The sequence below is a fragment of the Oncorhynchus mykiss genome, chromosome 4, assembly GCF_057628025.1.
Source record: "Oncorhynchus mykiss isolate SJ-2025 chromosome 4, ASM5762802v1, whole genome shotgun sequence".
Classification (NCBI taxonomy): Eukaryota; Metazoa; Chordata; class Actinopteri; order Salmoniformes; family Salmonidae; genus Oncorhynchus; species Oncorhynchus mykiss.
In genome coordinates, this window is record NC_143025.1 from 89,779,601 (window position 1) to 89,807,198 (window position 27,598).

General features: G+C 45.3%; 1 protein-coding gene across 1 annotated transcript; it reads left to right on the plus strand.

The window, feature by feature from the left end:
• Positions 1-27,186, plus strand: stmn4 (stathmin-like 4). Its single transcript, XM_036976311.2, has 8 exons — positions 1-139; positions 9,132-9,203; positions 13,630-13,728; positions 15,892-16,097; positions 16,658-16,849; positions 24,867-25,118; positions 25,400-25,591; positions 27,127-27,186. Exons 2-8 carry the CDS (start codon positions 9,191-9,193, stop codon positions 27,184-27,186), a joined length of 1,014 nt encoding a protein of 337 aa, XP_036832206.2. The 5' UTR covers positions 1-139; positions 9,132-9,190.
• Positions 27,187-27,598: the final 412 nt, after the last annotated feature.

A 27,598-nucleotide genomic window follows, 5' to 3' on the forward strand; every position in this document is an offset into this window, starting at 1 on the left:
GGGAAGGAGAGGGGCTGTGGCTGATGCTGCTGCTAGCCTGTATCCAAGGGGCCAGACAGACAGAGAAGGAGACAGACAGCCTGAAAATTGGGACCACACAGGCACCACCATCATCATCTCAACACTGATCTGGAGGAGGGTAAGGCTAAACAACGCTAGATATAGAGAGGGGAGGTTGATATTACAGAGTTATTAAACTAGTTATGGGATGTTACAATGCAATGTTTTGTAGATGTAGTGCAGACATCATCTCAGCATACTGCTCTGGAGGGGGGGGGGGGGGGGGTGGTGGGGGGGTGGGGGGGGTCAGAATGCATCTCTGCTAAACACAACCTAGAAAGAGATGAAGGAGGTGATATTGGCTGTTATTAGTGTCGATGTAGTAGCTGGATCATGTTGTCTACAGTACTCCATTTACCCTCGACTCCACGCTGTGTCCCCCTGTCTGTCTCCATTGCAGCTCTCTCTCTCTCTGTCTGTCTGTGTGTGTGTGTGTGTGTGTGTCTGTGTGTGTGTGTGTGTGTGTCTGTGTGTCTGTGTGTGTGTGTGTGTAAACTTGCAGGGTATGTGTATTTTTTGTTTGTTATCGTGTTTAAGATGTGTATGTAAGTAGTGTACCTATCGGTATATGTGTTATGGACACGTCTGTCTGGGTGGGAGAACAGATATTTGCCAACATCTTCATAACCATGTGTTCGAAAAACAGCATTTGCAGCTGAACAATATCGCTCACAAATTACATGTAGATTAATTTAATTTGGATATCATCTGTGAATGGATGTCATCTGTGAATGGATATCATCTGTGAATAGATATCATCTTTGGTGCACTGGCTTCACTCTGGGTGTATTTGGAGGACATCGGGTAATAGGATAATGAAAGGAGAGAGAGATAGGCAGGCAGGGTAGCCTAGTGGTTAGAGTGTTGGAAAGGTTGCAAGATCGAATCCCTGAGCTGACAAGGTAAAAATCTGTCGTTCTGCCCCTGAACAAGGCAGTTGAACTACTGTTCCTAGGCCGTCATTGAAAATAAGAATTTGTCTAGATAAATAAAGGTTAAAAGAGAGAGGGGTATGTCACATTGTAGTTTTTTTCTGTGTAGAAAGGTATTGGGCAGACTGCCTAAGTAAAAAAAATAGAAATACATACCAGTCATTTTCGGGATGGTAAACCCATTTTAGTGTAAACATAAACAACTACAACCAGATATAAGTAAGAGTCGGCTGTTTTCGACCTGCTCTACCGCACCTGCTGTCTCAACCTCTGAATGCTCAGCTATGAAAAGCCAACTGCCAGTTACTCCTGAGGTTTCATCTGTTTCACCCTCTACAACCACTGTGATTATTATTTGACCCTGTTGGTCATCTATGGATGTTTGAACATCTCGAAGAACAATCTGGCCTTAAATGGCCATGCATTCTTATAATCTCCCCCTGGCACAGACAGAAGAGGACTGGCCACCCCTCAGAACCTGGTTCCTCTCTAGGTTCCTTCCTAGGTTCCTGCCTTTCTAGGGAGTTTTTGCCACCGTGCTTCTACATCTGCATTGTTTGCTGTTTGGGGGTTTTAGGCTGGGTTTCTGTAAAGCACTTTGTGACATCATCTGCATTGTTTGCTGTTTGGGGTTTTAGGCTGGGTTTCTGTAAAGCACTCTGTGACATCATCTGCATTGTTTGTTGTTTGGGGGTTTTAGGCTGGGTTTCTGTAAAGCACTTTGTGACATCATCTGCATTGTTTGCTGTTTGGGGGTTTTAGGCTGGGTTTCTGTAAAGCACTTTGTGACATCATCTGCATTGTTTGCTGTTTGGGGGTTTTAGGCTGGGTTTCTGTAAAGCACTTTGTGACATCATCTGCATTGTTTGCTGTTTGGAGTTTTAGGCTGGGTTTCTGTAAAGCACTTTGTGACATCATCTGCATTGTTTGCTGTTTGGGGGTTTTAGGCTGGGTTTCTGTAAAGCACTTTGTGACATCATCTGCATTGTTTGCTGTTTGGAGTTTTAGGCTGGGTTTCTGTAAAGCACTTTGTGACATCATCTGCATTGTTTGCTGTTTGGGGGTTTTAGGCTGGGTTTCTGTAAAGCACTTTGTGACATCATCTGCTGATGCAAAAAAAGGCTTTATAAAAACATTTGTGTTACGATGCGTGAATGAGGACCCAAAAGCGAATCAACTTAAACAGAGCTTCTTTAATTACCAAACATAGGTAGGCTCAGATGGACCGGCAGATTCTGACAGGACAGGACAAGGTTACAGCAAACATGATGACAGTCTGGTTCAGGCATGAATGACACAAACAAACAAGAATCCGACAAGGACAGGAGCAGAAACAGAGAGAGATATAGGGACCTAATCAGAGGGAAAAAGGGAACAGGTGGGGAACGGGGTGAATGGGTAGTTAGAGGAGACAAGGGACAGCTGGGGGAAAGCGGGGGAGAAAAGGTAACCTAACACGACCAGCAGAGGGAGACAGGGTGAAGGGAAAGGACAGAGACAAGACAACATGACAGTACCCCCCCACTCACCGAGCGCCTCCTGGCGCACTCGAGGAGGAAACCTGGCGGCAACGGAGGAAATCATCAATCAGCGCACGGTCCAGCACGTCCCGAGAGGGAACCCAACTCCTCTCCTCAGGACCGTACCCCTCCCAGTCAACTAGGTACTGATGACCACGGCCCCGAGGACGCATGTCCAAGATCTTACGGACCCTGTAGATAGGTGCGCCCTCGACAAGGATGGGGGGGGGGGGGGGAAGACGAGCGGGGGCGCGAAGAACGGGCTTAACACAGGAGACATGGAAGACCGGGTGGACGCGACGAAGATATCGCGGAAGAAGAAGTCGCACTGCGACAGGATTAATGACCTGAGAGATACGGAATGGACCAATGAACCGCGGGGTCAACTTGCGAGAAGCCGTCTTAAGGGGAAGGTTCTGAGTGGAGAGCCAAACTCTCTGACCGCGACAATATCTAGGGCTCTTCGTTCTACGCTTATTAGCAGCTCTCACAGTCTGCGCCCTATAACGGCAAAGTGCAGACCTGACCCTCTTCCAGGTGCGCTCGCAACGTTGGACAAAAGCCTGAGCGGAGGGGACGCTGGACTCGGCGAACTGAGATGAGAACAACGGAGGCTGGTACCCGAGGCTACTCTGAAAAGGAGATAGCCCGGTCGCAGACGAAGGAAGCGAGTTGTGGGCGTATTCTGCCCAGGGGAGCTGTTCTGACCAAGACGCAGGGTTGCGAAAAGAAAGACTGCGTAAGATGCGACCAATAGTCTGATTGGCCCGTTCTGCTTGACCGTTAGACTGGGGGTGAAAGCCGGAAGAGAGACTGACGGAAGCCCCAATCAAACGGCAAAACTCCCTCCAAAATTGAGACGTGAATTGCGGACCTCTGTCCGAAACGACGTCTGACGGAAGGCCATGAATTCTGAAAACATTCTCGATGATGATTTGTGCCGTCTCTTTAGCAGAAGGAAGCTTAGCAAGGGGAATGAAATGAGCCGCCTTAGAGAACCTATCGACAACCGTAAGAATAACAGTCTTCCCCGCTGACGAAGGCAGTCCGGTGACAAAATCTAAGGCGATGTGAGACCACGGTCGAGAGGGAATAGGAAGCGGCCTGAGACGGCCGGCAGGAGGAGAGTTACCGGACTTAGTCTGCGCGCAGACCGAACAAGCAGCCACGAAACGACGCGTGTCATGCTCCCGGGTGGGCCACCAGAAACGCTGGCGAATGGAAGCAAGCGTACCCCGAACGCCAGGGTGGCCGGCTAACTTGGCAGAGTGAGCCCACTGAAGAACGGCCAGACGAGTAGGAACGGGAACGAAAAGAAGGTTCCTAGGACAAGCGCGCGGCGACGGAGTTTGAGAGAGTGCTTGCTTTACCTGCCTCTCAATTCCCCAGACAGTCAACCCGACAACACGCCCCTCAGGGAGAATCCCCTCGGGGTCAGTGGAGGCTACTGAAGAACTGAAGAGACGAGACAAAGCATCAGGCTTGGTGTTCTTAGAGCCCGGACGATAAGAAATCACGAACTCGAAACGAGCGAAAAACAGCGCCCAACGCGCCTGACGCGCATTAAGTCGTTTGGCAGAACGGATGTACTCAAGGTTCCTATGGTCAGTCCAAACGACAAAAGGAACGGTCGCCCCCTCCAACCACTGTCGCCATTCGCCTAGGGCTAACCGGATGGCGAGCAGTTCGCGGTTACCCACATCATAGTTACGTTCCGACGGCGACAGGCGATGAGAAAAATATGCGCATGGGTGGACCTTGTCGTCAGAGAGGGAGCGCTGAGAAAGGATGGCTCCCACTCCCACCTCTGACGCGTCAACCTCGACAACGAACTGTCTAGAGACGTCAGGTGTAACAAGGATAGGAGCGGATGTAAAACGATTCTTGAGGAGATCAAAAGCTCCCTGGGCGGAAACGGACCACTTAAAGCACGTCTTGACAGAAGTAAGGGCTGTGAGAGGAGCTGCCACCTGACCGAAATTACGGATGAAACGACGATAGAAGTTCGCGAAGCCGAGAAAGCGCTGCAGCTCGACGCGTGACTTAGGGACGGGCCAATCAATGACAGCTTGGACCTTAGCGGGATCCATTTTAATGCCTTCAGCGGAAATAACAGAACCGAGAAATGTGACGGAGGAGGCATGAAACGTGCACTTCTCAGCCTTCACAAAAAGACAATTCTCTAAAAGGCGCTGGAGGACACGTCGAACGTGCTGAACATGAATCTGGAGTGACGGTGAAAAAATCAGGATATCGTCAAGGTAAACGAAAACAAAGATGTTCAGCATGTCTCTCAGGACATCATTGACTAATGCCTGAAAGACAGCTGGAGCGTTAGCGAGGCCGAAAGGAAGAACCCGGTATTCAAAGTGCCCTAACGGAGTGTTAAACGCCGTCTTCCACTCGTCCCCCTCCCTGATGCGCACGAGATGGTAAGCGTTACGAAGGTCCAACTTAGTGAAAAACCTGGCTCCCTGCAGGATCTCGAAGGCTGAAGACATAAGAGGAAGCGGATAACGATTCTTCACTGTTATGTCATTCAGCCCTCGATAATCTATGCAGGGGCGCAGAGACCCGTCCTTCTTCTTGACAAAAAAAAACCCCGCTCCGGCGGGAGAGGAGGAGGGGACTATGGTACCGGCGTCAAGAGCTACAGACAAATAATCTTCGAGAGCCTTACGTTCGGGAGCCGACAGAGAGTATAGTCTACCCCGGGGGGGGGTGGTTCCCGGAAGGAGATCAATACTACAATCATACGACCGGTGTGGAGGAAGAGAGGTGGCCCTGGACCGACTGAACACCGTGCGCAGATCGTGATATTCCTCCGGCACCCCTGTCAAATCACCAGGCTCCTCCTGTGAAGAAGAGACAGAGGAAACAGGAGGGATAGCAGACATTAAACATTTCACATGACAAGAGACGTTCCAGGAGAGGATAGAATTACTAGACCAATTAATGGAAGGATTATGACAAACTAGCCAGGGATGGCCCAAAACAACAGGTGTAAAAGGTGAACGAAAAATTAAAAAAGAAATGGTTTCACTATGATTACCAGAAACAGTGAGGGTTAAAGGTAGCGTCTCACGCTGAATCCTGGGGAGAGGACTACCATCCAGGGCGAACAAGGCCGTGGGCTCCTTTAACTGTCTGAGAGGAATGTCATGTTCCCGAGCCCAGGTCTCGTCCATAAAACAGCCCTCCGCCCCAGAGTCTATTAAGGCACTGCAGGAAGCTGACGAACCGGTCCAGCGTAGATGGACCGACAAGGTAGTGCAGGATCTTGAAGGAGAGACAGGAGTAGTAGCGCTCACCAGTAGCCCTCCGCTTACTGACGAGCTCTGGCCTTTTACTGGACATGAAGTGACAAAATGACCAGCGGAACCGCAATAGAGACAGAGGCGGTTGGTGATTCTCCGTTCCCTCTCCTTAGTCGAGATGCGGATACCTCCCAGCTGCATGGGCTCAGCACCCGAGCCGGCAGAGGAAGATGGTAGTGATGCGGAGAGGGAGGCGACGGAGAGCGCGAGCTCCTTTCCACGAGCTCGGTGACGAAGATCAACCCGTCGCTCAATGCGAATAGCGAGTTCAATCAAGGAATCCACGCTGGAAGGAACCTCCCGGGAGAGAATCTCATCCTTTACCTCTGCGCGGAAACCCTCCAGAAGACGAGCGAGCAAGGCCGGCTCGTTCCAGCCACTGGAGACAGCAAGAGTGCGAAACTCAATAGAGTAGTCTGTTATGGATCGATTGCCTTGACATAGGGAAGACAGGGCCCTGGAAGCCTCCTCCCCAAAAACAGATCGATCAAAAACCCGTATCATCTCCTCCTTAAAGTCTTGATACTGGTTAATACACTCAGCCCTTGCCTCCCAGATTGCCGTGCCCCACTCACGAGCCCGTCCAATAAGGAGAGATATGACGTAGGCGACACGAGCAGTGCTCCTGGAGTAAGTGTTGGGCTGGAGAGAAAACACAATATCACACTGGGTGAGGAACGAGCGGCATTCAGTGGGCTCCCCAGAGTAACACGGCGGGTTATTGATTCTGGGCTCCGGAGATTCGAAAGCCCTGGAAGTGGCCGGTGGATCGAGGCGGAGATGGTGAACCTGTTCTGTGAGGTTGGAGACTTGGGTGGCCAGGGTCTCAACGGCATGTCGAGCAGCAGACAATTCCTGCTTGTGTCTGCCTAGCATCGCTCCCTGGATCTCGACGGCTGAGTGGAGAGGATCCGAAGTCGCTGGGTCCATTCTTGGTCGGATTCTTCTGTTACGATGCGTGAATGAGGACCCAAAAGCGAATCAACTTAAACAGAGCTTCTTTAATTACCAAACATAGGTAGGCTCAGATGGACCGGCAGATTCTGACAGGACAGGACAAGGTTACAGCAAACATGATGACAGTCTGGTTCAGGCATGAATGACACAAACAAACAAGAATCCGACAAGGACAGGAGCAGAAACAGAGAGAGATATAGGGACCTAATCAGAGGGAAAAAGGGAACAGGTGGGGAACGGGGTGAATGGGTAGTTAGAGGAGACAAGGGACAGCTGGGGGAAAGCGGGGGAGAAAAGGTAACCTAACACGACCAGCAGAGGGAGACAGGGTGAAGGGAAAGGACAGAGACAAGACAACATGACAATTTGATTGACATAGAAAAGGTAATGGACCTATATATTTTTAAAAAATTAGGTCATCTTTCAGAACTTAACAATTACCAACAACAAAAAAAATAGACAGTCAAATCAGGAATATTTTTGTCATGGTATATGGCCCCCCTTGATTTTGTTATATTGTTTGAGTTAGTCAGATAACATTAGAATATGGCATAAGCTGTGACAAAATGTGTAGAATTGCAGAAAATTTGCTTCAAAACTGTAAAATGTTCTCTCAAAGTGCATAGAATTGCAATTGTGTGATTAACCACGCCCACTGCCACGCCCAGCCACGCCCACTGCCACGCCCCCAGCCACGCCCACCACCTAAGCCTCATTTTGATCCAGAAAAAAAATCCTGTTTCTTGACAGGCAGAGACAGAACAGCTATGAACCTAAAGGAGACACGTTGTAGTGCAGTGTTTTCTATCACTGTACTAGGGATGATACTGTTCAGGATGGAGGCCCTACTTCAGCTGTAGCAGTATGACAGGGTTTGATTGTGTTTATTTGGCTAGATCTTTGAACCCGGCATTGATCCAAATGAGGAAAAAGGTATTCATTATATTTTCAATCTATAGCCATTTTTAAAAATATATGTGAGGCTTTTGTCGTGGAATATCAATTCAGTGTTGAGATCTGAAGATCTGGGGGTGGAGTCAGACACCTGCTATTCCCTCTGCATGTCTCACAATTTTGATTTATCACTATGCAGGGGTGACAGCCCCCCCTCAATCTGTATATACATTTCACCACCCTGATTATAAACACATTCATGATGATTACCACCATAAACACCCTGATTATAAACACATTCATGATGATTACCACCATAAACACCCTGATTATAAACACATTCATGATGATTACCACCATAAACACCCTGATTATAAACACATTCATGATGATTACCACCATAAACAACCTGATTATAAACACATTCATGATAATTAACACCATAAACACCCTGATTATAAACACATTCATGATGATTACCATCATAAACACCCTGATTATAAACACATTCATGATGATTACCACCATAAACACCCTGATTATAAACACATTCATGATGATTACCACCATGAACACCCTGATTATAAACACATTCATGATGATTACCACCATAAACAACCTGATTATAAACACATTCATGATGATTACCACCATAAACACCCTGATTATAAACACATTCATGATGATTACCACCATAAACAACCTGATTATAAACACATTCATGATGATTACCACCATAAACAACCTGATTATAAACACATTCATGATGATTACCACCATAAACACCCTGATTATAAACACATTCATGATAATTAACACCATAAACACCCTGATTATAAACACATTCATGATGATTACCACCATGAACACCCTGATTATAAACACATTCATGATGATTACCACCATAAACACCCTGATTATAAACACATTCATGATGATTACCACAATAAACACCCTGATTATAAACACATTCATGATGATTACCACCATAAACACCCTGATTATAAACACATTCATGATGATTACCACCATGAACACCCTGATTATAAACACATTCATGATGATTACCACCATAAACACCCTGATTATAAACACATTCATGATAATTAACACCATAAACACCCTGATTATAAACACATTCATGATGATTACCACCATAAACACCCTGATTATAAACACATTCATGATAATTAACACCATAAACACCCTGATTATAAACACATTCATGATGATGATCCAAACCCCACTTTCCAAACAACTCTATGCAGTTTGAGTTTCTCTAACTTTTAATCTCTGTTTTTATTCCTTGAATTTATTTTTCTATTTGAAGCCATTTTTTGTCACTACGACTTCAAGCATCGGTCTCTTGAACATAGTATGGTTAAACCCCAGAATATTTTAATATTCATTCTTAGAAAGTAAATCCTCATTGAAGCCCTTTTTATCTACAGGAGCAGCATTGTGAGGATCTGAGCTAATCTCTGGTGAGGAACACAGACACATTGGAAACATGACCCTAGCAGGTAAGATATAACTTGAAATATACTGTATATTTATTGTTTACTAAGTATCTATTATAATTTCAGACAGTATATACAGAGACACACAATACAGAGATACACAATACCTTATACCTACCATGACCAAAATTATGTGGACACCTGCTCGTCATTTCAAAATCATGGGCATTAATATGGAGTTGGTCCCCCCTTTGCTGCAATAACAGCCTCCACTATTCTGGGAAGGCTTTCCACTAGATGTTGGAACATTGCTTCCATTCAGCCACAATAGCATTAGTGAGGTCGGCCCTGATGTTGGGCGATTAGGCCTGGTTTGCAGACGGCGTTCCAGTTCATCCCAAAGATGTTCAATGGGGTTGAGGTCAGGGCTCTGTGCAGGCCAGTCAAGTTCTTCCACACCAATTACAACAAACTATTTCTGTATGGACCAAGCTTTGTGCACGGGGCATTGTCATGCTGAAACATGAAAGGGCCTTCCACAAACTTTTGCCACAAAGTTGGAAGCACATAACTGTCTAGAATGTCATTGTATTCTGTAGCATTAAGATTTCCCTTCACTGGAACTAATGGGCCTACCTAGAACCATGAAAAACAGCCCCAGATCATTTTTCTTCCTCCACCAAACTTTACAGTTGGCACTATGCATTCGGGCAGGTAGCATTCTCCTGGCATTCGCCAAACCCAGATTGGTCCGTCGGACTGCCAGATGGTGAAGTGTCTGGTGATCTTAGGCTTGTGTGCGGCTGCTCGGCCATGGAAACCCAGTTCATGAAGCTCCTGACCAACAGTTCTTGTGCTGACGTTGATTTCAGAGGCAGTTTGAGCAGTTGTTGCTCATAGATGTTTCCACTTCACAATTACGGCACTTAGAGTTGACCGGGGCACCTCTAGCAGGGCAGAAATTTGATTAACTGACTTGTTGGAAAGGTGTTGAACGATGATCCTGCTTATACAGTAGCTACTGTGTTAAGCCATGTTTGGGAGGTGTTGATTTAAACTGTAAACTAAAAGGGGTGGGGATAATGCTTATCTCTCTCCTCCTAGGAGCAGTAGACGGCTGGTCTTATCTCTCTCTCTCCTCCTAGGAGCAGTAGACGGCTGGTCTTATCTCTCTCTCTCCTCCTAGGAGCAGTAGACGGCTGGTCTTATCTCTCTATCTCCTCCTAGGAGCAGTAGACAGCTGGTCTTATCTCTCTATCTCCTTCTAGGAGCAGTAGACGGCTGGTCTTATCTCTCTCCACATAGGAGCAGTAGACGGCTGGTCTTCTCTCTCTCTCCTCCTAGGAGCAGTAGATGGCTGGTCTTATCTCTCTCCACATAGGAGCAGTAGATGGCTGGTCTTATCTCTCTCTCTCCTAGGAGCAGTAGATGGCTGGTCTTATCTCTCTCCACATAGGAGCAGTAGATGGCTGGTCTTATCTCTCTCTCTCTCCTCCTAGGAGCAGTAGACGACTGGTCTTCTCTCTCTCTCTTCAACAAGCTATTTTCACCCACGGCACTGCCAATAACAGGATGTTTTTTTGTTTGTCCCACAATTCTCAGTAAACCCTAGACATGAGTGAACAGCTGGTCTTATCTCTCTATCTCCTTCTAGGAGCAGTAGACGGCTGGTCTTATCTCTCTCCACATAGGAGCAGTAGACGGCTGGTCTTCTCTCTCTCTCCTCCTAGGAGCAGTAGATGGCTGGTCTTATCTCTCTCCACATAGGAGCAGTAGATGGCTGGTCTTATCTCTCTCTCTCCTAGGAGCAGTAGATGGCTGGTCTTATCTCTCTCCACATAGGAGCAGTAGACGGCTGGTCTTCTCTCTCTCTCCTCCTAGGAGCAGTAGACAGATGATCTTATCTCGCTCCTCCTAGGAGCAGTAGACGGCTGGTCTTCTCTCTCTCTCCTCCTAGGAGCAGTAGACAGATGATCTTATCTCGCTCCTCCTAGGAGCAGTAGACGGCTGGTCTTATCTCTCCCCTCCTAGGAGCAGTAGACGGCTGGTCTTATCTCTCTCCTCCTAGGAGCAGAAGATCAGATGATCTTATATCTCTCTCTCCTCCTAGGAGCAGTAGATGGCTGGTCTTATCTCTCGCTCTCCTCCTAGGAGCAGTAGATGGCTGGTCTTATCTCTCTCTCCTCCCAGGAGCTCTTTTTATTTAAATCCAGGCTTTATCTAAAAATTCTGTAAACAGAAATATCCAAAGGACAAAAACACATTTCAGTTTCTCCTCATAGCTCAGCCACATAATTCCAGGGTATATACAGTGCATTCAGGAAGTGTTCAGACCCCTTCACTTTTCCCACATTTTGTAATGTTACAAAAATGGATTGAAGAAAACACTTCTCATCAATCTACACACAATACTCCATAAGGACAAAGCGAAAACAGGATTTTAGACATTTTTGCAAATTTATTCAAAATAAAATACTGAAATACCTTATTTACATAAGTATTCAGACACTTTGCTATGAGACTCGAAATTGAGCTCAGATACATCCTGTTACCATTGATCATCCTCAAGATGTTTCTAAAACTTGATTGGAGTCCACCTGTAGTAAATTAAATTGATTGGACATGATTTGGAAAGGCACACACCTGTCTATAAAAGGTCCCACAGTTGAAAGTGCATGTCAGAGCAAAAACCAAGCCACGAGGTCGAAGGAATTGTCTGTAGAGCTCTGAGACAGGATTGTGTCAAAGCACAGATCTGGGGAAGGGTACCAAAACATTTCTGCAGCATTGAAGGTCCCCAAGAACACAGTGGCCTCCATCATTCTTAAATGGAAAAAGTTTGGAACCAGCAAAGCTCTTTCTAGATCTGGCCGTCAGACCAAAACTGAGCAATCGGGGAAGAAGGGCCTTGGTCAGGGAGGTGACCTAAAACCTGATGGTCACTCTGACAGAGCTCCAGAGTTCCTCTGTGCAGATGGAAGAACCTTCCAGAAGGACAACCATCTCTGCAGCACTCCACCAATAAGGCCTTAATGGTAGAGTGGCCAGACGGAAGCCACACCTCAGTAAAAGGCCCATGACAGCCCCCTTGGAGTTTGCCAAAGGGCACCTAAAGGACTCTCAGACCATGAGAAACAAGATTCTCTGGTCTGATGAAACCAAGATTGAACTCTTTGGCCTGAATGCCAAGCGTCACGTCTGGAGGAAACCTGTCACCATTACTATGGTGAAGCATGGTGGTGGCAGCATCATGCTGTAGGGATGTTTTTCAGCGGCAGGGACTGGGAGACTAGTCAGGATCGAGGGAAAGATGAACGGAGAAAAGCACAGACTGCTCAGGACCTCAGACTGAGGTGACTGGGGTGAAGGTTCACCTTCCAACAGGACAACAACCCTAAGCACTTAGCCAAGTGGCTTCGGGGGCAAGCCTCTGAATGTCTTTCAGTGGCCCAGCCAGAGCCCGGACTTGAACCCGATCAAACATCTCTGGAGAAACCTGAAAATAGCTGTTCAGCCTTGCTGGTTCCAAACGTTTTCCATTTCTCCATTGCAACCCGACAGAGCTTGAGAGGATCTGCAGAGAAGAATGGGAGAAACTGCCCAAGTACAGGTGTGCCGAGCATGTAGCGTCATACCAAAGAACACTCGAGGCTGTAATCACTGCCAAAGGAGCATCAACAAAAGTACTGATTAAAGGGTCTGAATACTTAAGTAAATGTTATATTTCCGTGGGTTATTTTTATAAATGTGCAAAAAAAAAATGGGGTATTGTGATGTCATTATGGGGTATTGTGATGTCATTATGGGGTATTGTGATGTCATTATGGGGTATTGTATGTAGATTGATGAGGATGTTTTATTTTATTTAATCCATGTTAGAATAAGGCTGTAACTTAACAAAAATGTGGAAAAAGTCAAGAGGTCTGAATCCTTTCCGAATGCACTGTATATTATTGGGAGGTTGGGTTAACATTAGTCTGGCTTATTCTTGTGTTGGCTTGGAATGTGTGGCTAGGTTTACACTGTCAGAGTTAAACTGTACCCTACAGTTGACCTAGGCTAAGCTGAATACCAACGGCAGAGATTGGCTAGATGTGGATTTTGGTCTTGTCCTCTACTGACCTAACGTTTAATCTATCTCCCTGTGTAGCGAAACAGAGCTGGGTCACACGAGGCAAAAAAAAAATCACTGTTGTTTTTTATTAAAGTACATGAATTTAAATATATAAATCTATATCCTGACTGATCTTTTGATAATGATAGTAATTAGTGACGATGGGCTCTTGTCACCCAGAACCAAATATCTGTTCAACTATTCAATTTGCCATTGAGTTTAACATTTAAATGTGAACCGTCTCAAGAGATGATAACGATGATGATGATGATGATGATGATGATGATGATGATGACAAACTACTATTTGTCTGTGTGTGTGTGTGTGTTTGCATGCGTGCGTGTCTGTGCGTGTGTGCGTGCGTGTGTCCTGCAGCGTACAAAGAGAAGTTGAAAGAGCTCCCCCTGGTGTCTCTGTTCTGCTCCTGCATCAACCCTCAGACCATCGACTGTAAGCCCATATACAAAGCAGAAGGTAAGACGGCACGTTTAGACTCTCTGTACACCTATCTTGCGCCGTGGATTCTCCAAAGTGTGGCGTTCAAACATTGCTCAACTGCTATCAAGGTTCTAACTTGTGCCAGGAAAACATTCCCCACACCATTACAACACCAGCCCGTACCGTTGACACCAGGCAGGATGGGTCCATGGACTGATGCTGCTTACGCCAAATCCTGACTCTGCCATCAGCATTATGCAACAAGAACCAAGATTCGTCGGACCAGGCAATGCTTTTCCACTCCTCAATTGTCCAGTGTTGGTGATGGCACTGCCCACTGGAGCCGCTTCGTCTTGTTTTTAGCTGATAGGAGTGGAACCCAGTGTGGTCGTCTGCTGCAAAAGCCCATCCCTGACAAGGACAGACGAGTTCTGCGTTCCGAGATGCCGTTCTGCACACCACTGTTTTACTTTGCCGTTATTTTGAGGCCTGCCTGTTAGCTTCCATGATTTTTCTATTCACCTTAGACCTCTCTCATCAACAAGCTATTTTCACCCACGGGACTGCCAATAACAGGATGTTTTTTTGTTTGTCCCACAATTCTCAGTAAACCCTAGACATGAGTGAAAAGCCCAGGAGGCTGTCCGGTTATGAGGTATAGGAACCGGTGTGCCTGGCACGAACGGTCATACCACGCTCAGTCACGTAGGTCACTCGTTTGGTCCATTCTAACATTCAGTCGAACAGTAACTGAATGCCTTGATGCCTGTTTTCCTGCTTTATATATCAAGCCACGGCCATGTGACTGTCTGTAGGAGCGATCCATTTTCATGTACGGTGTACCTAATAAACTGTCCACTGACATTTAATTTATATACACTAAATAAATGGGTCCAACATATAAAGTGTTGGTCCCATGTTTCATAAGCTGAAATAAAAGGTCCCAGAAATGTTTCATACACATTAAAAACATATTTTTCTTAAACTGTTTGCAAAAATGTGTTTACATATCTGTTAGTGAGCATTTCTCCTTTGCCAAGATAATCCATCCACCTGACAGGTTTGGCATATCAAGAAGCTGATTCAATAGCACACACATTACACAGGTGCACCTTGTGCCGGGGACAACAAAAGCCACTCTAAAATGTGCAGTTTTGTCACACAGCACAATGCCACAGTTGTCTCAAGTTTAGAGGGGCTTGCAATTGGCATGCTGACTGCAGGAATGTCCACCAGAGCTTTTACCAGAAAAGTGAATGTTAATTTATCTACCATAAGCCTCCTCCAACATCGTTTTAGAGAATTTGGCAGTACGTCCAACCGGCCTCACAACCGCAGACCACGTGTATGGCGTCGTGTGGGCGAGCAGTTTGCTGTTCACAACGTTATATCAGAGTGTCCCATGGTGGCGATCGGGTTATGGTATGGGTAGCCGTAAGCTATGGACAACAAACACAATTGCATTTTATCGATGGCAATTTGAATGCACAGAGATACCGTGACGAGATCCTGAGGCCCATTGTCGTGCCAGTCACCCGCCCCCATCACCTCATGTTTCAGGATGATAATGCACAGCCCCATGTCGAAATGATCTGTTTACATTTCCTTGAAGCTGAAAATGTCCCAGTTCTTCCATGACCTGCATACTCCCCAGACATATCACCCATTGAGCATGTTTGGGATGCTCTGGATCTACGTGTACGAGAGCGTGTTCCAGTTCCCGCCAATATCCAGCAACTTTGCACAGCTATTGAAGAGGAGTAGGACAACGTTCCACATGCCACAATCAACAGCCTGATCAACTCTATGCGAAGGAGATGTGTCGCGCTACATGAGTCAAATGGTCACACCAGATACTGACTGGTTTTCTGATCCACGCCCCCTACCTTTTTTAAAGGTATCAGTGACCAACAGATGCATATCTGTATTCCCAGTCATGTGAAAGATTAGGGCCTAATTCATTTATTTCAATTGACTGATTATCTTATATGAACTGTACGTCTATAAAATCTTTTAAATGTTTGCATGTTGTGTTTATATTTTGGTTGTTGTATTTATATAAAATATATGTGACTGGGGTGAATATATATACACATATATAACTAGTATAACTAGTTATATAACTAGTTATATAACTAGTTATCTAAAGGATTGTGTTTTTAAAGTGCTTACCTCCAGTCTCTCCTGTACCATCCCCAGATGCGGTGGATCTGGGCTGGTGTGTGATAAAGGACGTAGAGGTGATAGAGTTGAACAAACGTGCGTCGGGCCAGGCCTTCGAGGTCATCCTGAAGCCCCCGTCGTTCGATGGCGTCCCAGAGCTCAACGTTACCATGCCCCAACGCAGGGAACTCTCCATGGAGGAGATCCAGAATAAACTAGAGGCTGCAGAGGAGAGGAGGAAGGTGAGGAGACGTGAATTGAGGAAATATTCGTGTACACACACACACACACACACACACCATAGAGATAGATAAAGGCCTAGTACCCAAAGGCCTGTTTTAGGAAATCACCATTGAGGACTTTCACAATTTTTAAGTAGTCAAATGGGTGGGACTTATCGGTTAAGGAAGGATCGGTTAAGGAAGGATCGGTTAAGGAAGGATTGGTTAAGGAAGGATCGGTTAAGGAAGGATCACAGAATTCCATCCAGGTCAACAGGAGAGATCAGCCAGTGAATTAAACTTGTGAACAAATATTCCATTACTCCAGGTGGCAGTAAATCGCCAACTTTGACTTTCTACCTTTTCAAACAAAACACTAGGTGGCAGTATGCACCCTTTCAGTTTACCAACTCATAGAAGTACTAGATGAAAATTGACTTCAAAATGGAGATGGCCTCAACGGCGCTACCCATGCTCTCAAAGATGCTACAATGGGACAGATATAATGTCCTCTAACTATCTCTATGGCACAAACACACCTGTCTGTATCCTGCTCCTGATACTCTCACACCGCCCTTTAGTGCCAGGAGGCTGAGCTGCTGAAGCACCTGGCAGAGAAGAGAGAGCACGAGAGAGAGGTGATCCAGAAGGCCTTTGAGGAGAACAACAACTTCATCAAGAACTCCAAGGAGAAGCTGGAGCAGAAGATGGAGGCCAACAAGGAGAACAGAGAGGCTCTGCTGGCGGCCATGTTGGAACGGCTGCAGGAGAAGGTAATGTTTAACTGTCTTCTCTTTCTTTCTCTTGAGTTTCTCTCTCTTTCTCTCTAGTCAGTCTTTCTGTTTCTGTCTATGTCTGTCTGTATCTCTCTCTCTCTTTGTCTCTTTCTTTAGTTTCTCTCTTTAGCGTCTCACTTCAGTTTGTCTAATGAAACTCACTCTTTCGTCTCCCTCTCTCTTCCTCTCACCAGTCTCTCACAATTATTCTATAAAGGAAGGTAGATAATATGAGACGATGGTGCTGACAGACATGGTCTCCCTGTTTTTAGCTCTTTTGCCGACTTTGCAGTATTTTTGCTTTTATTAGTGTCATACCTTACATTATTTGCCCTGAACAGTTCTAGTATTATTTCCTACAGTCCCCCCCCCCCCCCCCAAAAAAAAAAATGTTTTGGACATTACATCAGCTGTCAATCACCAGACATTTTACCAGAACATTGGACTTCCTTGACCTGGATCCTTTGTTTGGACTTCCCGAGGCAGACCCTTTCATCCCGGGTGCTACAACAAAACGTTGATGCCGGAGGATAGGGAGAAGAGATGGGGTTTCTAGTCAGGCGGCGAGCAAACCGTCCACCGCTTCTGAGTATATTACTCGCTAACTGTCAGTCCTTGGACAATAATGTAGACAAGATCAGGCCGAGGATCTCCCCCTGTTTTACGGAATCGCGGCTCTCCCCCCGATATATTGTCCCCATCTATACAACCAGCGGGGTTCTCCGTACATCACATGAACAGGAAGAAAGAACTCTCTGGGAAAAACAAAGGTGGAGGGGTATGTCTCATGGTTAACAACTCATGGTGTGATCGTGCTAACGTACAGAAACTCAAGTCCTTTTGGTCTCCCAATCTGGAAATCCTCAGCATCAAATATTGACCGCATTACCTCCCAAGATAATTTTCTTTGGTTATTGTCACTGCGGTGTATATCCCCCCCAAACCGACACGGCTCTCAAGAAACGACACTGCACTTTGTGCAAACTGCATATCCTGAGGCCACATTTATTGTAGCTGGAGACTTTAATAAAGTAAATCTGAGGAGAATGCTCCCAAAATTCTACCAACACATCTCCTGTGCTACACGCGGATAGAACACGCTTGACCATTGCTACTCTCCCTTCCGGGATGGCTACAAGGCCATCCCCAACCCCCACTTAGGCAAATCAGATCATGCCTCCATCCTGCTCCTCCACGCCTTTAGGCAGAAACTTAAACAGGAAGCACCCGTGGTAAGGACTGTTCAACGTTTGTCTGACCAATCGGAATCCATGCTTCAGGATTGCTTTGATCAAGCGGACTGGAAAATGATCCGGGTCACCTCTAGGTATAGTATCGACGTATACACTGACTGGGTGACTGGGTTCATCAGGTGACTGGGTTCATCAGGAAGTGCATAGAGGAAGTTGTTCCCATGGTGACTGGGTTCATCAGGAAGTGCATAGAGGATGTTGTTCCCATGGTGACTGGGTTTATCAGGAAGTGCATAGAGGATGTTGTTTCTACTGTGACGATTAGAACTTATCCAAACACTGGATAGATGGCAGCATATGTGCAAACAACAAGCAATTAACCACGGCAAGGTGACTGGGAACATGGACAAACAGGCCAGCTATGACCTCTGTAAGGCAATCAAAGAGGCAAAATGACACTACAAGATGCAATTCAATGGCAGGGACTCCAGAAAATCATGGATTATAAAAAGAAAGCCACGTCACGGACACCGACGCCTCACTCCCGGACAAGATCAACACCTTATTCGCCCGCACCGAGGAAAACAACAGAGCCACTTACGTGGGTCCCGCCACTCACGAGGACTGTGTGCTCCCGATCTCCTTGTCCAGTGTAAGACATTCAAGCTTGTTAACCCCTTGCTAACCCCTTACACAAGGCTACTGGTCCAGACAGCATCCCAAGCCGCACCCTCAGAGCAGTGCAGAACAGCTGGCTGGAGTGTCTACAGACATTTTTTTGTTGAAAACTCTGTTTATTCAGTTTTACACACATAAGACAACACAAAACAATATACTCAATTAGAATAAAAAAATAATAGCTATAAAGATACCGTACTTTAGACAAGTTAAACACACCGGGCAGAAGGCTACTGTCTCGGTGGTCATAAAGAGGAGAGCAAGGCGCAGCGTGGTAAGCGAACATAACTCTTTAATTAAAGAGAGAACAATAGAGAGAACAATGAACAAAACAACACAAACCGTGAAGCAATGTGACTAGTGCAGAACAGGCAACTAAACATAGAATAACAACCCACAAAATAACCAAGGAATATGGCTACCTAAATATGGTTCCCAATCAGAGACAACGATAAACAGCTGCCTCTGATTGGGAACCAATCTAGGCAACCATATACATATAAAACACCTAGACTAGAAAAACCCCTAGACATACAAAAACCCTCACCATTGTTCCTGTAAACAGACAAGGGATAGGGGTGGAAAAATGCAACCTCTGTAAGGGATTTCTTCTTCTTCCGAAGAGGAGAGGCGAGAAGGATCGGAGGACCAATATGCGGCGTGGTAAGTGTCCATGGTTCTTTTAATACGTAAATGTGCACATGAACAACTGACTACAAAAACAAGAAACGTGGAATGAACGAAACCCAAAACAGTACCGTGTGGTGAAAAAACACAGACATGGAAACAAACACCCACAAACAAACAGTGAAACCCAGGCTACCTAAGTATGATTCTCAATCAGAGACAACTAATGACACCTGCCTCTGATTGAGAACCATACTAGGCCGAAACATAGAAATACCCAAATCATAGAAAAACAAACATAGACTGCCCACCCCAACTCACGCCCTGACCATACTAAATAAATACAAAACAAAGGAAATAAAGGTCAGAACGTGACAATGCTGACAGACAGTCATGGCCACAGACCGACCATCCACTGGAATAAAAATTAAGTTTACAATACTTTTTTATTTTTTTTTATTTTATGTAAACAAAATAAAACCTGGGCAAAACAAGCTCACATTTTAATCTCTGATAGAAGAAAAAGGCATCCGCAGGTCACAATCAATAAGCACATCATCAACCTTAATGCCCCCCCTCCAAAACAAAAAAAACACAAATAAATGCTCATCCAACCCTTATGTCACAGTGGAGTCAAACACAGACTTATTTTTAGTTTTACTAGGAATGCCATCAGAGGATGGACTGTTTAAAGTAAGACCGGAATGGAGCCTAAGCCTCATAAAACAGTTTGAGGTTCCAACGCGTATTGAATAAAATATTTTCTAGTTTCAGAGAGCACAACACATCTCTCACTTAATATTTATAAGATGGGGGAGCTGCCATCTAGCCGTCTAGCTAAAAGAGTTGTATAAGCTACAGTGTCCGACTGAATTCTTGACAGGGGGGTACCTATGGGCAGTACTCCAAAAGGGTCTGTCAGAGGAGACAGATCTATAACAGTGTCATAAATATCAGAGAAACATTTAGATATTCATTCCCAGAAACCTGACAGTTTGTGCCAGCCCCAAAACATATGATACAGTGTGGCTGGTTCTGTTTTACATCAGACACAGGTAGGATCAAAATCAGAGAATATTCTTTCGAGTTTGGCCCCAGACCAGTGGATAGTGCTAAAAGAGGACGAATGCACCCTGTGCAGCACAGATTCCCCGCTGCAAGTTCCTCCCACAAATCCTTTTCCCAGCGAGTCTTTAAAGGAAACAAAGAAGAGTTCTGTACGTGATTAATGATTGCATATACATCTGAAATTGCACCCATCGGAAGCTTGTTTAACTCAAAGATGCTCTCAAAGATGCTGTATTCGAAGGCCTATGGGGAAATGCAGGTGTGTTAGCTCTGACAAAGTTCATAGTCTGGAGATAGCGGAAAAAGTGGAATTTTGGGGAGGTTGAACTTTTCATGTAGTTGAGCAAAAGATGCAAATGTATCGTCAAAGAATAATAGGGCTAATGAGGTGAGTGCCACTTGACAAAAGCCAAATCATTTAAAGATGGAGGAAATAAAACGGAACTGATTCCAAATTTTAAGAGACTGCTTTACGATTGGGTTGACACACCTTTTACCTAGGGACACTGTGAGAGACAAGCACAACACAGAAGAAAGAGCAGCAGGTGATTCATCATGATTCAGACTCCATCTGGACCCAGAGTGGTTTAAGGGCCAGTAGGTTCAGTCTGCAACCAGTACAAAAGGGCTCTGAAATTTGCAGCCCAATGGTATGTATGAACATTTGGAAGAGCTAAACCCCCCAATGCCTTAGGCTCCTGTAAATGTTTTATACGAATCTGTGGTACCTTGCCATCCCAAATAAAATACATGAATGTTTGATCCAGTTAATTAAAAAAAAGATTTTGGAATAAAAATGGGTAAACATTGAAATAAATATAAACATTTGGGCAACACATTCATTTGAATGACATTAATGCTTCCAATAAGACAAGCCCCTGTAATAGGGTTAGAGGCAGAGAATCCCAGTGGAAAGAGGGGAACCGGCCAGGCAGAGACAGCAAGGGCGGTTCGTTGCTCCAGAGCCTTTCCGTTCACCTTCCCACTCCTGGGCCAGACTACACTCAATCATATGACCCACTGAAGAGATGAGTCTTCAGTAAAGACTTAAAGGTTGAGACCGAGTTTGTGTCTCTCACATGGATAGGTTGACCGTTCCATAAAAATGGAGCTCTATAGGAGAAAGCCCTGCCTCCAGCTGTTTGCTTAGAAATTCTAAGGACAATTAGGAGGCCTGCGTCTTGTGACTGTAGCGCACGTGTAGGTATGCACGGCAGGACCAAATCAGAGAGATAGGTAGGAGCAAGCCCATGTAATGCTTTGTAGGTTAGTAAAACCTTGAAATCAGCCCTTGCTTTGACAGGAAGCCAGTGTAGGGAGGCTAGCACTGGAGTAATATGACATAGCTCATCCTATATAACTACTGCTGGGCATACTGTATTCTGGACATAGCTCATCCTATATAACTACTGCTGGGCATACTGTACTCTGGACATAGCTCATCCTTTATAACTACTGCTGGGCATACTGTATTCTGGACATAGCTCATCCTATATAACTACTGCTGGGCATACTGTATTCTGGACATAGCTCATCCTATATAACTACTTCTGGGCATACTGTATTCTGGACATAGCTCATCCTATATAACTACTGCTGGGCATACTGTATTCTGGACATAGCTCATCCTATATAACTACTGCTGGGAATACTGTATTCTGGACATAGCTCATCCCATCTAACTACTGCTGGGCATACTGTATTCTGGACATAGCTCATCCTATATAACTACTGCTGGGCATACTGTATTCTGGACATAGCTCATCCCATCTAACTACTGCTGGGCATACTGTATTCTGGGCATAGCTCATCCTATATAACTACTGCTGGGCATACTGCATTCTGGACATAGCTCATCTTATATAACTATTGCTGGGCATACTGCATTCTGGACATAGCTCATCGTATATAACTACTGCTGGGCATACTGTATTCTGGACATAGCTCATCTTATATAACTATTGCTGGGCACACTGTATTCTGGACATAGCTCATCTTATATAACTATTGCTGGGCATACTGTATTCTGGACATAGCTCATCTTATATAACTATTGCTGGGCACACTGTATTCTGGACATAGCTCATCTTATATAACTATTGCTGGGCATACTGCATTCTGGACATAGCTCATCCTATATAACTACTGCTGGGCATACTGTATTCTGGACATAGCTCATCTTATATAACTACTGCTGGGCATACTGCATTCTGGACATAGCTCATCTTATATAACTATTGCTGGGCATACTGCATTCTGGACATAGCTCATCCTATATAACTACTGCTGGGCATACTGTATTCTGGACATAGCTCATCTTATATAACTATTGCTGGGCACACTGTATTCTGGACATAGCTCATCCTATATAACATACCTTTTCCTACGTATCTACTGTCCGTTCTGCCTTTACACATCAGGTATTTACATCCTGGACCCTTATATTTCTTAATCTCTTGTTTATTCTCATTTTATTTTTCTTATTCTACTGTGCTCTCAGTGTATTTCACTGCTGGAAACAAAAGCTGCACTTGCTTTATCATCTGCTCATCTGTGTACGTGACAAATACACATATTTTTTTTGTGTATTATATTATTCTAGAATGTCTCATTTTTACATTTTTAATTTTATTTTCATCATAACATATCATATCATAACAACATCGAATCTATAATCCTCTCCACTAAGATCTCAAATCTAATTTTTTTACAAATGTTTTATAGACACTGAATGACTTATATAACACTACATGACCAAAAGTATGTGGACACCTGCTTGTCGAACATCTCATTCCAAAATCATGGGCATTAATATGGAGTTGCTCCCCCCTTTGCTGCTATAACAGCCTCCATTCTTCTGGGAAAGGCTTTCCACTAGATGGTGGAACATTCCTCTGGGGACTTGTTTCCATTCAGTCCCAGGAGCATTAGTGCGGTTGGGCTCTCAGTCGGTGTTCCAATTCATCCCAAAGGTGTTCGATGGGGTTGAGGTCAGGGCTTTAATCAGGCCAATCAAGCTCTTTCACACCAATCTTGACAAACCATTTCTGGTTAGACCTCGCTTTGTGCACGGGGGCATTGTCATGCTGAAACAGAAAAGGGCCTCCCCCAAACGGTTGCCACAACCCGGGGTGGCAGGTAGCCTAGTGGTTAGAGTGGAGGGGTGGCAGGTAGCCTAGTGGTTAGAGTGGAGGGGTGGCAGGTAGCCTAGTGGTTAGAGTGGAGGGGTGGCAGGTAGCTTAGTGGTTAGAGTGGAGGGGTGGCAGGTAGCCTAGTGATTAGAGTGGAGGGGTGGCAGGTAGCCTAGTGGTTAGAGTGTAGAGGAGGCAGGTAGCCTAGTGGTTAGAGTGGAGGGGCGGCAGGTAGCCTAGTGGTTAGAGTGGAGGGGTGGCAGGTAGCCTAGTGGTTAGAGTGGAGGGGTGGCAGGTAGCCTAGTGATTAGAGAGTTGGACTAGTAACCGAAAGGTTGCAAGATTGAATCCTCAAGCTGACAAGGTAAAAAAAAATATGTCATTCTGCCCCTGAACAAGGCTGTTAACTGTTAACTGGCCATCATTGAAAATAAGAATTTGTTCTTAACTGACTTGCCTAGTTAAATAAAGGCATAAAAATGTTGGAAGCACAGAACTGTCTAGAATATCATTGTATGCTGTAGTGTTAAGATTTCCCTTCACTGGAACTAAGGGGCTTAGCCTGAACCATGAAAAACAGCCCCAGACCATTATTCCTCCTCCACCAAACTTTACAGTTGGCACTATGCATACGGGCAGGTAGTGTTCTCCTGGCATCCGCCAAACCCAGATTTGTCAGTTGGACTGCCAGATGATGAAGCGTGATTCATCACTCCAGCTAACGCGTGTCATTGCGCATGGTGATCTTAGGCTTCGCCATGGGGAAACCCATTTCATGAAGCTCCCGACGAACAGTTATTGTGCTGACGTTGCTTCCAGAGGCAGTTTGGAACTCGGTCGTAAGTGTTGCAACGGAGGACAGATGATTTTTACTCGCAGCGTCCCGTTCTGTGAGCTTGTGTGGTCTACCACATCGCGGCTGAGCCGTTGTTGCTCCTAGACGTTTCCAATTCCCAATAACAGCACTACAGTCGACCGGGGGCAGCTCTATTAGGGCAAAAACTTGATTAACTGACTTGTTGGAAAGGTGGCATGTGACTATGACGGTGCCACGTTGAAAGTCACTGAGCTCTTCAAGGCCATTTTACTGCCAATGTTTGTCTATGGAGATTGCACGGCTGGGTGCTCGATTTTAAGCACCTGTTACCAACTGTTACCACCTGTTACCCGAATCCACTCATTTGAAGGGGTGTCTAGATACTTTTGTTTATATTGGGGCTCTTTTTTGGTTTCATGCAGTTTTTACGTCTGGATATTATTCATGCCAGTAGATTCCTGAATGTAAATATTGCTGTTGTTGTTTCTCCTGTGTGGCAGGACAAACATGCAGAAGAGGTGAGGAAAAAGGTACTAGCTTTGGCAGATGTGGTGGATCTGGGCTGGTGTGTGATAAAGGATGTAGAGGTGATAGAGTTGAACAAGCGTGCGTCGGGCCAGGCCTTCGAGGTCATCCTGAAGCCTCCGTCGTTCGATGGCGTCCCAGAGCTCAACGTTACCATGCCCCAACGCAGGGAACTCTCCATGGAGGAGATCCAGAAGAAACTAGAGGGTGCAGAGGAGAGGAGGAAGGTGAGGAGGACAGGGAGGAGAGGAGAAACAAACACACACATATAAACGCATACACACACACACACATTCACAAGCATACCAGTATACACACACACGCTCACTTTCACAAAAATATGGAATGCACACACATACACCAACACACACACACACACACACACACACACACACACACACACACACACACACACAAGCATGCATATACAGTACGTGTGCACAAACATACTCGCCATAATCCATGTCTGTCTGTATCCTGCTCCTGATACCCTCACACCGCCCTTTAGTGCCAGGAGGCTGAGCTGCTGAAGCACCTGGCAGAGAAGAGAGAGCACGAGAGAGAGGTGATCCAGAAGGCCTTTGAGGACAACAACAACTTCATCAACAACGTCAAGGAGAAGCTGGAGCACAAAATGGAGGCCAACAAGAAGAACAGAGAGGCTCTGCTGGCGGCCATGTTGGAACGACTGCAGGAGAAGGTAATGTTTAGCTGTGATCTCTCTCTATTCTCTCTATTCTATCTTCAGTCTGTGAGTCTGTCTCTCTCTCTCTCTCAGGAGAAGGTAATGTTTAGCTGTGATCTCTCTCTTTCTCTCTATTCTCTCTTCAGTCTGTGAGTCTGTCTCTCTCTCTCTCTCTCTCTCTCTCTCTCTCTCTCTCTCTCTCTCTCTCTCTCTCTCTCTCTCTCTCTCTCTCTCTCTCTCTCAGGAGAAGGTAATGTTTAGCGGTGATCTCTCTCTATTCTCTCTATTCTCTCTTCAGTCTGTGAGTCTGTCTCTCTCTCTCAGGAGAAGGTAATGTTTAGCTGTGATCTCTCTCTTTCTCTCTATTCTCTCTTCAGTCTGTGGGTCTGTCTCTCTCTCTCTCTCTCTCTCTCTCTCTCTCTCTCTCTCTCTCTCAGGAGAGGTAATGTTTAGTTGTGATCTCTCTCTTTTTCTCTATTCTCTCTTCAGTCTGTGAGTCTGTCTCTCTCTCTCTCTCTCTCTCTCTCTCTCTCTCTCTCTCTCTCAGGAGAAGGTAATGTTTACCTGTGATCTCTCTCTTTCTCTATATTCTCTCTTCAGTCTGTGAGTCTCTCTCAGGAGAAGCAATGTTTTGCTACTATCTGGCTCTCCTTTCGTTCTCTTGATTGTCTCTCTGTCTTTCTCGAGTCCCTCATTGTCTCTGTGTCGGTCTGTCTGGCTTTCTCGCTCTCTCACACACTCTCTCGCTCTCTCCCCTTTCTCTCTCTCTCTCTCTCTCTCTCTCTCTCTCTCTCTCTCTCTCTCTCTCTCTCTCTCTCTCTCTCTCTCTCTCTCTCTCTCTCTCTCTCACACACTGTCCCACTCTTTCTAGTCTTTCACTCTAGTCCCCCATTCTCTCTGTGTCTGTCTGTCTCTCTTTCTCGCTCTCTCACACACTCTCTCGCTCTCTCCCCTTTCTCTCTCTCTCTCTCTCACACACACACACTGTCCCGCTCTCTCTAGTCTTTTTCTCTAGTCACTCATTCTCTCTGTGTCTGTCTGTCTGTCTGTCTGTCTGTCTCTCTCTCTCTCTCTCTCTCTCTCTCACACACTCTGTCCCTCTCTCTCCCTCTCTCTCACACACACTCTCTCTCTCACACACTGTCCCTCTCTTTCCCTCTCTCTCACACACTCTGTCCCTCTCTCTCCCTCTCTCTCACACACACACTGTCCCTCTCTCTCCCACACACACTGTCCCACTCTCTCTCTCCCTCTCTCTCCCTCTCTCTCACACACACTGTCCATCTCTCTCCCTCTCTCTCACACACACTCTGTCCCTCTCTCTCCCTCTCTCTCTCAACTACAAACTTCTACAGTCTTGATGAATAATACATGAAGTATTATATATTTGTATTTCTCCCTTGTCTTAGGTTTTTTGTCTTATAATTCCCTTGTTGAGTACCTCCCTTGAGCAATATGAATGTTTTCAAGTTGAATCTGTTTACATCTGGATCATTAATGCTAATAGATTCCTGAATGTAAATATTGTTGTTGTTTTTGTTGTTTTTCAGGAAGAACACGCATTAGAGGTGAGGAAGAAAAAAGAACTGAAGGAGGAGGCCTGCCATTAGACGAGCGGAAAGATAGAGGGAGAGAGAACGGAGGAGTGGTTTTGTGTCATTAAAAAAAACCAAGAGATCAAGACAATGAGGGGAAAAAAAAGAAAACCAAAAACTGCCCCATCAGAGCGATGAAGACAGGAGTTGATGTACAGTACCAGTCAAAAGTTTGGACACAACTACTCATTCAAGTTTTTTCAAAGTTTAAATAAACAACTATTTTCTACACTGTAGAATAATAGTGAAGACATCAACACTATAAAATAACACATATGGAATCATGTAGTAACCAAAAAAGTGTTAAACAAATCAAAACATATTTTATATTTGAGATTCTTCAAAGTATCCACCCTTTGCCTTGATTACAGCTTTGCACACTCTTGGCATTCTCTCAACCAGCTTCACTTGGAATGCTTTTCCAACA